This window comes from Suillus plorans (assembly GCF_016647745.1).
Source record: "Suillus plorans strain S12 chromosome Unknown HD556scaffold_21, whole genome shotgun sequence".
In the NCBI taxonomy this organism is placed as follows: domain Eukaryota; kingdom Fungi; phylum Basidiomycota; class Agaricomycetes; order Boletales; family Suillaceae; genus Suillus; species Suillus plorans.
In genome coordinates this window covers 506,121-519,966 of record NW_024537405.1, presented here as the reverse complement: position 1 = coordinate 519,966, position 13,846 = coordinate 506,121, and the positions used below count along the sequence as shown (strand labels likewise).

The 13,846-nt window shown below is 48.9% G+C and overlaps 5 protein-coding genes across 5 annotated transcripts; 4 read left to right on the top strand and 1 right to left on the bottom strand.

Moving 5' to 3' along the window:
- Positions 1-18: 18 nt before the first annotated feature.
- HD556DRAFT_1431640 (protein PTM1) lies at positions 19-2,151 on the top strand (the record flags this gene model as incomplete). Its single annotated transcript, XM_041305035.1, is given in 12 exon segments — positions 19-169; positions 225-334; positions 392-749; positions 800-942; positions 992-1,084; positions 1,131-1,185; positions 1,232-1,294; positions 1,342-1,485; positions 1,536-1,664; positions 1,715-1,861; positions 1,918-2,047; positions 2,067-2,151. 12 exon segments carry the CDS (start codon positions 19-21, stop codon positions 2,149-2,151), a joined length of 1,608 nt encoding a protein of 535 aa, XP_041161538.1.
- A 68-nt stretch (positions 2,152-2,219) lies between these two features.
- HD556DRAFT_1364139 (glycosyltransferase family 8 protein) lies at positions 2,220-6,185 on the top strand. Its single transcript, XM_041302725.1, has 3 exons — positions 2,220-2,931; positions 3,154-3,502; positions 3,563-6,185. Exons 1-3 carry the CDS (start codon positions 2,682-2,684, stop codon positions 5,742-5,744), a joined length of 2,781 nt encoding a protein of 926 aa, XP_041161537.1. The 5' UTR covers positions 2,220-2,681; the 3' UTR covers positions 5,745-6,185.
- A 2,475-nt stretch (positions 6,186-8,660) lies between these two features.
- HD556DRAFT_1442104 (uncharacterized protein) lies at positions 8,661-9,128 on the bottom strand (the record flags this gene model as incomplete). The annotated part of the gene is made up of 3 exons (XM_041306408.1): positions 8,661-8,798; positions 8,848-8,882; positions 8,921-9,128. The coding sequence occupies 3 exons, from the start codon at positions 9,126-9,128 to the stop codon at positions 8,661-8,663; spliced, it is 381 nt and encodes a 126-aa protein (XP_041161536.1).
- A 1,921-nt stretch (positions 9,129-11,049) lies between these two features.
- HD556DRAFT_1364117 (actin-related protein 2/3 complex subunit 5) lies at positions 11,050-11,973 on the top strand. Its single transcript, XM_041302724.1, has 4 exons — positions 11,050-11,201; positions 11,269-11,341; positions 11,389-11,571; positions 11,621-11,973. Exons 1-4 carry the CDS (start codon positions 11,056-11,058, stop codon positions 11,681-11,683), a joined length of 465 nt encoding a protein of 154 aa, XP_041161535.1. The 5' UTR covers positions 11,050-11,055; the 3' UTR covers positions 11,684-11,973.
- Positions 11,974-12,675: 702 nt separating this feature from the next.
- On the top strand, positions 12,676-13,796 carry HD556DRAFT_374785 (uncharacterized protein). The gene is made up of 2 exons (XM_041310416.1): positions 12,676-13,060; positions 13,120-13,796. The coding sequence occupies exons 1-2, from the start codon at positions 12,872-12,874 to the stop codon at positions 13,495-13,497; spliced, it is 567 nt and encodes a 188-aa protein (XP_041161534.1). The 5' UTR covers positions 12,676-12,871; the 3' UTR covers positions 13,498-13,796.
- Positions 13,797-13,846: the final 50 nt, after the last annotated feature.

The window sequence follows — 13,846 nt, the reverse complement described above, 5'->3', positions numbered from 1 at the left end:
ACAACAAACGCTTTCTGGATGCGCCAAAATTCGAAGCTGCAGGCGATCGCGCTCGGTGTTCTGTTTGCTTGCTCCCTTGCAACTGGATATGAGCTCGAGTTCTCAGACGCGGACTATTCTCGCCAAGTATGTTCGGGAATGTGGGCAAGCCAGTCGACTTTCATCAACGGTGCGCAGCAGGTGCACTACATATGCTCGCCAGATACTTACACGACGTGTCGTAGTCACGTTTGATGAAAGTTCTTCACAAGGACAGGTAGCAATGGTTATATATGAATGGAAGGATGTCAAGTATCTTGGTGTCACTACCTCCACGACGGATGACTCCCTACCCGTGAGTAACCCCTTACAACATGATTTGTTGCCGAACTCAGCCATTATACCCCAGCAGAAGACCTACGTATGCACAACAGACGCAGTCAGAGTTGGCCTCTGTGCATATGATAATGTCGGGAAATTCATATTCTCATCTGATGACGGGACCACCGCAAATCAAACTACTTTTTGGACTGCTAGCGTTGCCCTTAACCAGACCAGCGGCGCATCCTCAGATTCATCAGGGTTGTGGGAAAGCTCAGAGGGTAACCCTACTCCGCCTGCTGATAATTACACTTCACCGTGGAGATCACGAGACCTACACCACAGTCTTCGACAATCGAGTGACCTCCTAAACCCGAGCCCGTACGGGACAGTTGCATATTCACAACCTATACAGTATCAAGTTCGCAAGACAGGATATTATTGCGCAGGCAAGTCCAAGTTATATCGTCTTGTCTCTCCCGACTTATCTCTGCCGCAGCTATCGTGCCCGTGACGGTATTGAATCCCACTGCCCGCCAGGCATCTACGGATGTCCCGTCTCATCCTACATACAACGGCGTCGTTCTTTTCCGCAATACTTTTGATGGACAGCTTCCTGCGACCGACTATCCCAAAGTTAACGTGAGCCGAACGCGTGGTCTGCTGCCATCTCTCTCATCACAACACTCAGTTTTACCTCGCCATGTTCCTTGTATATGTCATCGCAGGCTCTGCGTGGGCATGGCTCTGTTATAAACATGTTACAGAACTATTACCCATTCAGGTTCGTCATGCTCTATACACCTTGGGTGTTCTAATGTTTATCTCAGTACTATCTCTCGAGCTTGGTTGCGTTACTTGTCATCGAAATGGTTGCAAACTGGGGTAGGACATTTTTTCATGACCTCACCTCAGTACTGACCATGCCTAGTATACTACCGATACCTCAACGCACATGGGAAGACCGCGGCGTCAGTCGTCTTCCTTTTTGTTGGTACGAACGATCAATGGAATAGTCAATCAGTCGCTCACCCTATGCAGTTGCCATTCTGGACGCGGGGCGCAACGCCCTTTCCTTCTTTATGCTCCTTGTTGTATCACTGGGGCTCAGTGTCGTCCGCGAATCTCTGGGGCGCACAATGCTCAAATGTCAGATCCTTGCAGGGCTGCACTTTGTTTTCGGAGGTAAGCTCAGTTCTTCATGATATCAGAGGTGTAATGACCGTCGTCATCAGTACTGTACGCCGTGGGTATAGTTGAACTGGAACTCGAGTCGACGTCAGCATTGATACTGTTGATGTTCGTCATACCACTGGCATTTACGTTGAGTGGGTTCCTGATGTGGATCCTGTACTCGTTGAATGGTATGTCCAATTTTTTTCACCTTACATGCTTTCTCATGTAGCTGTTTTAGGTACAATAACGCAGCTCAGTGTGCGAAAGCAAAGATATAAGCTCAGGATGTTCAAACGCCTGTATTATATCCTCCTCGGCACTGTAGTTATCATCGCCGTCTTTTTCGTTATCTCTTCGATGTCATTCTCTGATAGACTAGCTGAAGGTGTGTCATTATCCGCGAATCAATTTTTGATCCGTCTGAATATATATGATTTGTAGATTACGCAGCGAAATCGTGGAAAATCCGTTGGTGGCTCCTTGACGGCTACCTCGCCCTCCTCTACTTTTTCACCTTCTGGAGCATTGCGTACCTCTGGCGACCATCAGAAAACAACCGCCGCCTTGCCATGTCCGATGAAATCGCACAGGAAGATGAAGATGCTGAGGATTATGATCTCGAGACACTTCAACAACGTACGGTTGCCCGAGAGGATGATGAGATCACACTCGTGAACTCACGGCGAGAACCTGAAGCGCTGGCAGAGGATCACGTCGTGTTTGAGATCGGCGACGAGGATATAGGAAGCGACGATGAAGGTGAGACGGCCGCAAAGAAGCGGCGTGGTGGGGAGCGTAGAACATCTGGTGATAAAGAAGATGGCGCAGATGAGGAGCGCCAAGGTCTTATGCACAAGAATCGAGACGAATAAACTCTCACGCAGCTTATTTTTGTCACTATTCGGTGTATCGTGCATGCGCTAGTACTTTCGGTTTAGAATCCTCATTTCTTCGTTTTGTTGGGCTAGAACTCAAGTCTAGGCGAACCCTGTGCTGTATGGAGAGAGTGAGGATATGACGTGTGTTATTTATTTTTATAAATAATTTACCTTGTGAACTTTGTCAACATGTTTGGAGCAAACCTTCAAAGCTTCACTCTCCTACGATAAGCTCTGTTGGTATTTTTATTTCTTTCACCTAGTTCCACTAAGTTATACGTCTGACGCGTCCTTGTGGACGCGTTTAAGGCATTTCTTGTCCTCACCATGTCCATTCATTTTGCTTTTGTGACTCTCGTAACGTCAGATTCCTATCTCCCAGGTGCCCTCGCCATTTCGGGTGCCTTAAAGGATGTGCACCAAACTGAACCTCGTGAGGTCGAGTACGACACAGTGTGCATGGTCACACCAGAAACCCTTGATATCACTACAATCAAGCTACTCAGAAGGACATATGATATTGTCATTGGTGTTGAGGTTATAGGCCAATCCGATCCTACTGGACTAAATTTACTGGGTGAGTCGTTGCTGCGTTGACTGGGTCGCGTCTGAATGGTATCAGCTGAGGGCACGAAAAACTTCTCTGTCGGAATATCCGTAACGATTCCCAGGCCAGTTTCTGTATTGTGCACATTGTGCCCCAGATGTGGGGTATGAATGCATCGTGTCCAAGCTTCTCCATCAGCCACCCGCATACAGTGGGAATAGCTAGGCTAATATCATGTTCATTTAATTGCAGGACGCCCTGACCTTGATACCGTCCTGACAAAACTACACGTATTCCGCCTCGCGCAGTACTCCAAGGTGATATTCCTTGATGCGGATGTTCTCCCATTGCGCCCCCTATCCCACCTATTCCACCTTGATCACGAGTTCTCTGCGGCACCTGACGTAGGATGGCCCGATATATTCAACTCGGGTGTGATGGTGCTCTCTCCTAGCGAAGATAAGTTCACGGAGCTTCAAGAGCTTCTGAAAACAAATGGAAGCTGGGACGGCGGAGATCAAGGTATTTTGAATGAATGGAGGGGAGGCAACTGGAATAGGCTTAGCTTCACTTACAACACGACTCCTACTGCTGCTTATACGTCAGTAATATCGTATCACCTTTCCCTTGTGTGGTTAATGACATATTTATTACGAATCAGGTATGCCCCTGCATATGAACGGTTCGGTTCCCAGATATCAGTGGTGCATTTCATCGGACCTAATAAGCCCTGGCACTCCATCCCTTATCGCGCCCCAGGATCCTCCACCCAAGTACCATCATCTCAGATGGAACAACAGTCTACAGTGTCAGAGCCAGTAAAGCAACCTCAACAAGCCTACGACTATGGTTCGCTCGTCGATCGGTGGTATAGTGTTTATGACAAGCACTTTCGATCAAAACCCATCTCACCGGATCTCGGTGTTCCTGTCAGCAAATACGTGTCTGCATGGGATGATGAGGGGAATTCCCCTGCGGTGGTAGAGACTGCGGGAGCACCAAGTGGAGGTCCACTTGGTCTCGACGTCTTACGTCGTTTGGCCCTTCAGGGCATGGGTATAATGGGCTTCCGGTCTGGTGATCGATTGAAAGGAGAGGGCGAGTACAAGAGCATGCCCCTTGAGGGGCGTTTGGATCTTATGAGACCACGCCCCGCAAAGCCTGAGGATCATGATCTTCACCAGACTGCCCCTGAGCCTCCTGATCCAAATCTCAGCGAGGCAGTCGCCGAACCCACAACACCTGTTCAACAAATAGGTTCACTATCATTGGGTTCACCTGTAAGATGGACTACGTTGCCAACTCCAAATGTCGATGAAGTGCCTCCTGCGCCACAATCGCGCCTGTTATCTCTCCCTCCGACACCTCTCCACTTTGTCACCTCGTCCTCCAAGTCAGCCGTGCGCTTAAATCAACCAAAGTCGCCCCTTTCGTTGCAAGAACGAAGGATCGAGCGATCGCATCCTACTTCTCCTCCCCTTCTCTCGTGGGATGCTACGATCGAAGCGCCACCAAAGACCTTAACCACGCCTTCCGCAATCCCAAGAGACACCTATTTCCCGAATATCTGGGATGAGTCTCCCTGTAAAAACAAAGATCCCGGGTCATCATCAAGGTCTTCCTCGAGCATGTCCTCTGAGACAGATGCAACGAGTACGGAAGTTAGCCCGGTCCATGGAGACCCATCGCCCCAAACACTTTTCAGCCCACCACCTGTACCTGAGATTCCTCAGATGCTACTCCAGCTAGGGCACTACCGCAATGTCACTGGGCCTGCCACCGAGGGTGGCGCTGCGCCACCTACCCCTGACCTTACCAAGGTTAAGCGTGTCTTCCCTTGGGAGGAGCGCCCTCGTGTTACTCCTACACGTGTGTTCCCAGAGGGCGAGCCCCGCCCACAAGGGTCAATGTTCTTTCAGTCCCCGTCTCGCCTCTCGTTTCCATCCACTCCTGAGCGCAAGTTGAGCCGGGAGTTTGGAGCACACCAGCCAATGCCTTCGCCATTAGCAGGTTTTCCATCATTGACATCCGGGAACATGTGGGATGGCGTTCCTGGTATCCACAAGTTTGCTTCGAAGCTTGCGCGCCCTCCAGGGCACACTCCCTTAGCAACCGCATTCGAAAACCCAAAGAAACCCTGGGAGGAGAAGTCAGAAGCTAGCAGTCACGATGGTGATGATGAGATGGACTCGGATGAGGACGACGGCAAGCGAACAGTGACAGAGGTACGATCTCGCAGTTCTAGCATCGCAACCACAAAGAAGAAATACCGATCATTTGGAGTGCAGACGGACACGAAGGAAATGTGCACCCAAAGTGTGCAGGTTTCTTCGGAGGAAGATGTCGCTGTAAAGCGGCCGCTGAAAGCGCGCACGCATAGCGGATCTATGAAGAAGCACTGGCACCCTTCATCAAGTCTCAGGGTGTTGCCACCTGTGATGAATGTTGCCGCGGGTGCTGAACCAAGCGGCTTGTTGTCCCCTGCTGTTTCGCAGGTATCAACACCGCGATCTTCCGCTTCTCCAGTTATGATGAGTTCTCGGGAGACCCTTTTACCTTCGCAGATACCGGGACAGTCTGGCGGAACAACGCCGAGAGCAGATAGGAGTACGACTCCGAGTCCACTGTCGTCCCCTTCTCAACTATTTTCCAGTCAATCACCAACTCCATCGTCTCTAGGTCCAGCATCACCAGCCGAAGGGAAGTCTCCTGGTACTCCCTCTCGAGCATCTCGTGTCTGGGATCCTGCTCGAGGAGTGGAACTCTTCAAACGTGGCTCAGAAGATGTGCTTGCTCGATTCTTGAAGTTCAGCTCACGAGAGGAGCCCACACGTCGGATTTAACGTGTTACGTATCCGTTATCAGCTTCTTTTTTCATGTTCTTGATTACAGAATCTCTCTCTTTTTTTTTGTTTTTCTCCTGTACGATTACGTGAAGTGCATCTGCATGTATATACCCGCAACCATTCTCGCAACGAACTTGATTTCTCTTTCATTATAATGGATATTCATACCACGTTGTGTTCATCTGCAACTAGTGTTGTGGTTAGGACTCTGCCATTCTGCCATGTGGAATTGGCACTGCCGGCAGAACCCTCTGGCCAAAATGTAGCAGAAGTCCAAGACATGCAAAATCGCGGGAGATCCCTGACGGCCGCGTTACCGGAGCCAACCCGGGAGTTTTGCCCACCAGTCTGGTTGTGCTTGGTCCACGGCAGAACTCATGCAAAGGGTGGCAGAACTCTAGGGTAGCAGAGATGTAATTTAGATCTTATAACTTCATGGAAACCGCGATGTCCCTAAAGTAAGATGTTGTTGGAGGACATTAGTATCGTCCGGATGCCAGTTCTGCCGGTTGCGGCAGAACTGCGACAAATAAGCAGCGCTGATCATCGTCAATGAAATCAGTTGGGTGTGCCTCAATACCCTTAGATTACGTCGGGGTGTCTCTGCATATTATTGTATGTACATATCACGACATGAATCGATGCACGTTATGACTCTCTACAGTGGCCAAGTACTATCAGCGGTGAGTCTGGAGGCCGGCTTCCTAATCAGCACATTTGAGATACGCGGCAAGGTCCGCGCTAACTTTTGCGATAGGCTGGGTTTGCTGGACAGGGATATATTTGCAATATGAACACAGAGTTCAATCGGACTACTAGACGGAGATCTTGAAAGGGCTGGGAGACGATTCGACTTTGTGGAACTGCAGCAAGGTGTCAACTGATCTGACTGCTGCCGCATCCAGCAGGATGTCACGGAAAACTTCTAGTACCATCAAAAAATCTGCGATCCTGCGATCTGCCAACCTCAGCCAGTTTTGCTGGCAGAACTACTTCAAAATAGTTCCGCCCGCAACACTCATGTCTGGCACTTACAGGCACTTGATTTAGCCTCAACCCTTGTGTAAGTATTTCGGACCTCGCATGCTCATGACTGAGGAAGACCATGAGGCATGATTGCTGTTTTCGGGACTTGCAGATCAATATTTCAATTAGCAGCAGCTATAATATGCATGAGCACAGAACTAAACTAACCAACAACCAACAAAAGAAAAACTCACACTCAGCTTAAAGATCTCGCACTCTTCGACTGTAAGGCTCACCTCACCGACTTGTAGATCCCACTGATGACACTGAAGGTCTAGATGAATTTATTAGCGATCATTCTTTTGGCATTTGCTGCCCTTGGTCCTCTTAGTGCATGCGGATGCACTTGGGAGTCGTGTGGGGGGCTCCCGTGCCCGGGATCTAATGTCGTGATGAGCAAAGCTTGCGACTTGAACGGTTCCCCGGCGACTCAGTACTGTTGCAGTTAATGACGCAAATGAGGGGTCTGGGTATGTCAGTGGTGAAACTCTTCATCAAAACACGTACTGAGCGTAAAATAGGGAAGCACTTCAATAGTTCTGCTCACACGTTTAGCTGTGATAAAGCATACCCCAGATAGTCTTGCAGATCGTCTATGGTACCAAAATATTGGTGGCCGAATGCCCCAAATTTTGTCGTCAATTGCTGAATCTATATTCGTTCACCCGTGCTTGTACCGGAATGATGAGTCCGAGTCTTAAACAGCACTGTGATTCGAAACACAAGTGACGACAACTGAGACAGCACGTCAACGTCAACGCAAGTGCGTTGAATTCTGCAGACATCAGGAAAACTCTCCCGTGTAAACCTAGAGAAATTTACATTATAGCTGATTGCAGAAACGAAAAAGTGTATCGTCCGGATGCCAGTCCTGCCGGTTGCGGCAGAATTGCGACAAATAAGCTCCGCTGATCATCGTTAATGAAATAAGTCGGGTGTGCCTCGATACCCTTAGATTACGTCGGGGCGCTATTTTTGCCAGGTCTGGCACTTACAGGCACTCGGTGGCTCTTGGTTTAGCCTTAACCCTTGTGGAAGTCCGAATCCTTGTGTATTCTCGAGTCCTTGTATAAGTATTTCAGACCTTGCATGCTCATGATGTGATCTGCCTGAGGAAGACCACGAGGCATGATTGCTGTTTTCGAACTCGCGGATCAATATTTTAACTAGCAGCAGCTATAATATGCGTGGGCACAACAACCAACAAAAAAACCCACACTTAGCTTGAAGATCTCGCACTCTTCGATTGTAAGGCTCACCTCACTAACCTGTAGATCCCACTGATGACACTGAATGTCTAGATGAATTTCTTGGCGATCGTTCTTTTGGTATTCACTGCTCTTGGTCCTCTCAGTGCACGTGGATGCATTTGGGAGCCGTGTGGGGGGCTCCCGTGCCCGGGATCTAATATTATACGGTTCAGAGCTTGCGACTTGTTTGGTTCCTCGTCGACTGAGTACTGTTGTGACGGCGGGTCTGCCAGGTATGTCAGCGATGAACCTCTTCATCAGAACACGTACTGAACGCAAAATAGAGAAGAACTTCAATAGTTCTGCTCACACGTTTAGCTGTGGAATGGTGAGTCGGAGTCTTACATAAACAGCGATGAGTGATGACAACTGAGAAAGCACGACAACGTCAACGCGCGTTGAATCCTGTTCATCGCTGCAGACATCAGGAAAACCCTCCCGTGCAAATCTAGATCATGGCTGATTGCAGAAACGCAAAAGTTGAACGTTGAAGTTGCGTCCGAAGTAAGCATTAGGCTTAGAATCATACTCGTTCGAACTTGTAGCGTGCGTCGTCTAATGTAATGCATTCATTCCCACCTGGACGTGTAGATAAGCCTGAAGCGCGAGGTTCGCAAAATCAGCATCGACGTATGGATCAGGAGTTGATTGTACCAAAAGCACTCACTTCCACGATAGCACACGCAAGAGAATTCACACTGAGACGAGTGGTAACTAGCTCTTGGACGCGCAAAATTGCCTCGTCACGTTGGTTTGCATTGAAAAGGGCGATGACCTGACAGTTGTCGCGTAAGTAGCGAGCACACAAGACACAATTGACGTACTTTGATCAAGAGTAAAAGGCGAGTTTTGTTCAAGTCTGCGTCCACGTACATGAATGCGAGGTCAAATGCTTACATCGCATCTTGGAACTGACGTTTTCCACAGAGGGCGATGCCCTTGGAGATAATCCACGAAAACTTTGGCTGAACTGGGGTTGTTGTGGAGGTGTTCGAAATGGTGCATGTTTGTCGTAGGTTTTCTTACTGAATTTGGTGAGAACACCACAGCAGTAGCGGAGGCAGTCGCAGTACGATTCCTGTACTGGTTTGGGGGCTCTAGGCATAGTAGTAGTGGTAAGAGGGCTTGGGAGGACTCAGAGACACACGGCGCTGGGCTGGAGAAAGACGCAAATGGACTTTGCATGATTTCCCAGCTCTGCGTTGTGCATATTGCAGCTTGTCATGCAAATTTGCAAGGACATTTGCGAGGCATTCGTGCAATGTCTTGCAAAGGACGAGATTGACATTGCGCTAAGCGTGTGAACTGTTCCCGTTTTCACGGTTCTCAACGAATACACTCGATTTACAAATTGCTACTTCGATTAGGGCCAGGTGAAATTGACGCGGCACTGTAACAAATTCCTACGTACAGATCATGTTTACACAACTTCATATCGCATTCCAAACACTTTGAATCATCGTTAATGATCAACATATGAGTGCCATCTGCCTGCGTACAGCCTCTATAGTGCTGTATTCACCTCTCACCAAATTTACAGTGCTTGCCCTCTACGTTCATACTAGTATGCATCTTGCGCGTCAGTCCTATATTGTTGCATTACCTCTAATTCGTTCATCTATGTTGGTTTTCAGACGCAGTGTCAAATGTTGTCTCACTGCGTCAAGCCTCGACCTCACCCTGCCAAGTTCGATCCACTCTCTATACCCTGCACCACCACGGATTTGGAACAAAGATGGTCTCCAACTGATATTTCTGGGTTGGGGGATTCGGAAGGTGAAGCCATCATGATACTAATTTACTAGACACCTACGCTCCGAAAGACATGCGCTTGCTAGACAAGTAATATCGCAGCAATGCCCCATAGTCGCCCCGCATGCCTTCTATAACCGATCCGAGTGGCGATGGGGGCGAAAGTTGTACTATACAGCCATAAGCCTCCAAAGAAAAGAAGGTTCTTCAGATGAGGTCACCTTCAAAGTCGGTGACGAAATTATTGTTATCCAAGAAGTCCCGGATGAGTGGTGGCTTGGCGTTCTGTCAAACAGTCGGAAGGGGCTGTTCCCCTCTACGTATACGGAAACCATTTCATTGTCACCATCATCTTATCGAGTCTTGGCGCAGCCATCGGAAGACGACTTGCACTATACTGCCGCGAGCGAGGGTAGCGAAGACGATATCGGTTACCTTCTTGGAAGTCGTGTTATGGACACGAGCCATATATCTGGGAGGTTTCGACATGGTTTCGATACAGAGAATGTCACTAGCACCGTTCCTGAGGACGAGGAAGAGTCAAGGTTGGCGACAGCGAAAATTGATGAAGAAGATGTGTACTATAACCCGCATCACGCATCTCCACAACTGCTTCCACCTTCCATCTCAAGCAGCCGGCCTACCTCTGAGACCAGCTTTGCCATCAAGCGCGCTCCCCCACCTCTTCCGTCACGTCGACCGACTACGCAGCTGCTCCCCGCTACCTAGCTGCACCTCTATCAGGCCCCAGTCACGATCTAATAGTCCCCATCCTCTGACATCGGCATATCTGACACCATCGCCTTCTGCGAGCAGTGTGCAAGGACCAAACGTCATAGCCTCTTGGACGTGTCTTCCACTTAAAGCTTGCGAAGCAGTTGCTCCGATTCTGCGCTGGTCTTGGATTATCTGCATTCGGTGAATCGACAAGTAATTTAGTTATCGTTTGGCGAAATCATTAATTGTTAATGTGACTATTTACACTACGTCTACCGTGTCAAGGGGAATTTGTCGGATAGGCGAGCTCGGGGCCCTCTAGGTCAAGTTCGACTTTTATTTGTTTGTTGTATCCATTCTTCGACACGAGCTCTCGGAAAGACATCTCCATCAGTATTAACTAAAACTACTATAATCATTTGCTGTGAACAATTCATGTTCAAGTCAACAATCAAGATGCTCGACTACTGTAGTCTGAATCTGTCGATCGATTACTCATAATTAGACCCATTGAATGTGACTTGTGACTTAATATTCTCCTCCGAGACTCCATTTCAACGACCATGTCTTTTAGAAAGATCGACATCGACGCATATGACGAGGATGTCCTACTGGAGGGCGAGCTTTGTGAGCCAGATCCACGCGATCCCGCTCAGGTCTTGAGTGATGCGAAACAGAAGCAGGCCGCAGTCCGGAGCACATTAGCCAGGTAGTACAGTCCCATACTATCACTACTTTACAACATGATCTAACCTAAGTACTACTTATTCGCGCAGGGGAGACATACCAGGGGCCCTGGGAATCGCGCTGGACAGCATACCTTACGGGCCAAATGTCGAGGAAGCTAAAGTGACTTTGTTGCCCACATCTCACCAATACGCTGACATTTGCGTAAGAATCTGACGTTACAGACCGTTGTTTCGATACTGAATAGCACGAAATCGTCGGAGATAATCAGCGTCGTGAAAGTGCTCTCCCAGGATGCTCAGGACACATTGATGAAGTACCTTTACAAGGGTATGGGGATGCCGGGCTGGGGTGATGTGAGCGGCAGCGTGCTCTTGGGGTGGCATGAAAAGGTGCGCCTGGAGCTCGCTTCATATATAAACTTTCTGACCATAATGGTAGCTGACGGAAGTCGCTGGCACTGGCTGTATTGTACGAGTAATGACTGACCGAAGAACTGTATGAATCAGCATGCCGCCGCCGCTATTGTACCGGTATTTGAAGTTAAAGCACGAATAACCACCGGTATACATGGTCCCGAGCTCGACCATGCAGCAGCGTGGGAGATGGGCTTGTACACTACGTTATCCGCTGTCTTTTCCTCTTCATTCTCTATTGCAAACAGCGCTTCGAGTGTCTCAGCGACGTCACGCTCTCGAAAGTCCGGTCTGCATGAGCACTCTTCATCGCAGATTCGTCAAGGTTCAGATTGCTCACAGGAGAGTGACCTTGCCTGCATTCTCTTTCAATCCAGCACGCTCAAGACTCAAGTTGGACCTTAAATCGCAGTTTCCCTTCTGACCTGCTTACGCGACCACGTTTAACGGATGAGTCAAAGACTCACACTCCGTCCTTGCAATATGTAGATAGCTTTCGAAGTCATGACTGGACAACTTGTCTTGGCGATGTGACGGAATTTCTGACTGAGAGTCACTGCCAATGTACAATACCGTTCCGTCCTTTTACACCAATTGGCTACAATGACGATGAACCTAGCCCTATTCGGTACCATCGTCAATGACGAATGTTGAATGGTAGCGATCAGAACGTACTAAGGACAAACAAAGAGTGGTAATCTGTAGTATATGGATTCTGGAACGCATCCGCGTCTTGTCAGCAAAGAAACTCTGCGAGCTCAAAAGGAAAAGAGTGTCGCATCTGGAAGTGCCCCTGGAAAAGTGGGAGCAGTCACAGGGTGCGAAATGCGATCCACATGTATCCGGAGTACGACGTCATTATAGTCTTACAATTGACATGTGACCAACCGCCGTAGGCAAGCCATGACGTCATGGAGGTGTAGTTGTATAAGACCAGACAAACGCAACGGTCTATCAACTTATTACACCGAACAACCATGTCGAACACAGTCAACAAATGTTCCATTTTTAATGTCGAGGAGGCTCAGGGCACCGAGTGAGCAATCTTTTGGCATAGAGTCCATGCGATGTCGACTTTTGGTCCCTAGGAGAGCTCAGCATGAGACAACAGCCGCTCAGGCGCAAGCTGAAGCACCGAACGCCCATGTTGCACATGAAGTGGAAGAAAACGCGGAGCATATTCAACAAGCAGCAACCAAAGCAGCACAAGCAGCACAAGTAAGCTGCGTTCATCCATCCAGGCGAAAATTCACTTACGCATTGTAACCTGTAGGGAATGGGGTCTGAACTAACCGGAGAGAGAGATACTAGTACTGCCTTTGATGTCTTCGCAAGCGAAGCGTCTCAGAAGACGAACGCCGCAGCCTCCGAAGGGCAAAGGGATCTCCATACGGCCAAGAACACCAGCGCAAGTTATTTAGACCAGGCAAAGACAGCGGTGGAGAATATTGCCACTTCTGCTCAGGTGAGACAACGGTTTACGTTTTCGTTACCTTTGAACCTGAATACCTATATGTTTCGCAGGACTATCTTCACGGTAGCACAGACCCGCAACTTGAAGCTTCGAACAAGCCAGGAGGAGACGCCATGTCATCATCATCGCAGACATCGGCATCGTCTGCTGTTGGAACCGCTCAGAAGTACTTTGCATCCGCACAAGCCGCCGCTCAACCGCACATCGATGTTGCACGATCCACTCTGCAACCACATGTCGAAAAAGCACGCGAGACAGCGGAAGGTTACCTCGGAATGCACTCTAGTACCTCGCCTTCTGGTGCGGTTACTCCGCCATCAAACACGTGCGCAACTACCGGCACGCCCTTAGTTGCGGGCACACAATACGGATCTACGATAACCACCACTGGTGCAGATGAGAGAGAGTTGGAGTCAACTGTTGCGTAGAATGTTATGATACCGAGGAGTTGTGTAGCCATAGATATGACATTGTTGCATAGTCTCGAAGACTTCCTCTAGCTCGTTCTTGGATGTCGCGCTTGTAGAAAGCAACCTTCAAGTGTGAAGTGGTGACAGCAAAACAGGCTAGTATGCAATGATACTCACCCTGGTCTGAACGTAATAAATTTTAGTCACGGTCTCGAACCACACTGAACTAGTAGTAGGCAGCTGACACTGACAGGGAACGTTCGAGTTGTCATTTGAAGACCAGCAACAGTACCAACCCCTTCAAGACAAGCTCAGGGTCACGATGAAGTTTGAACTATGTCCATCGGAACGATTCTGATTGGAAGGA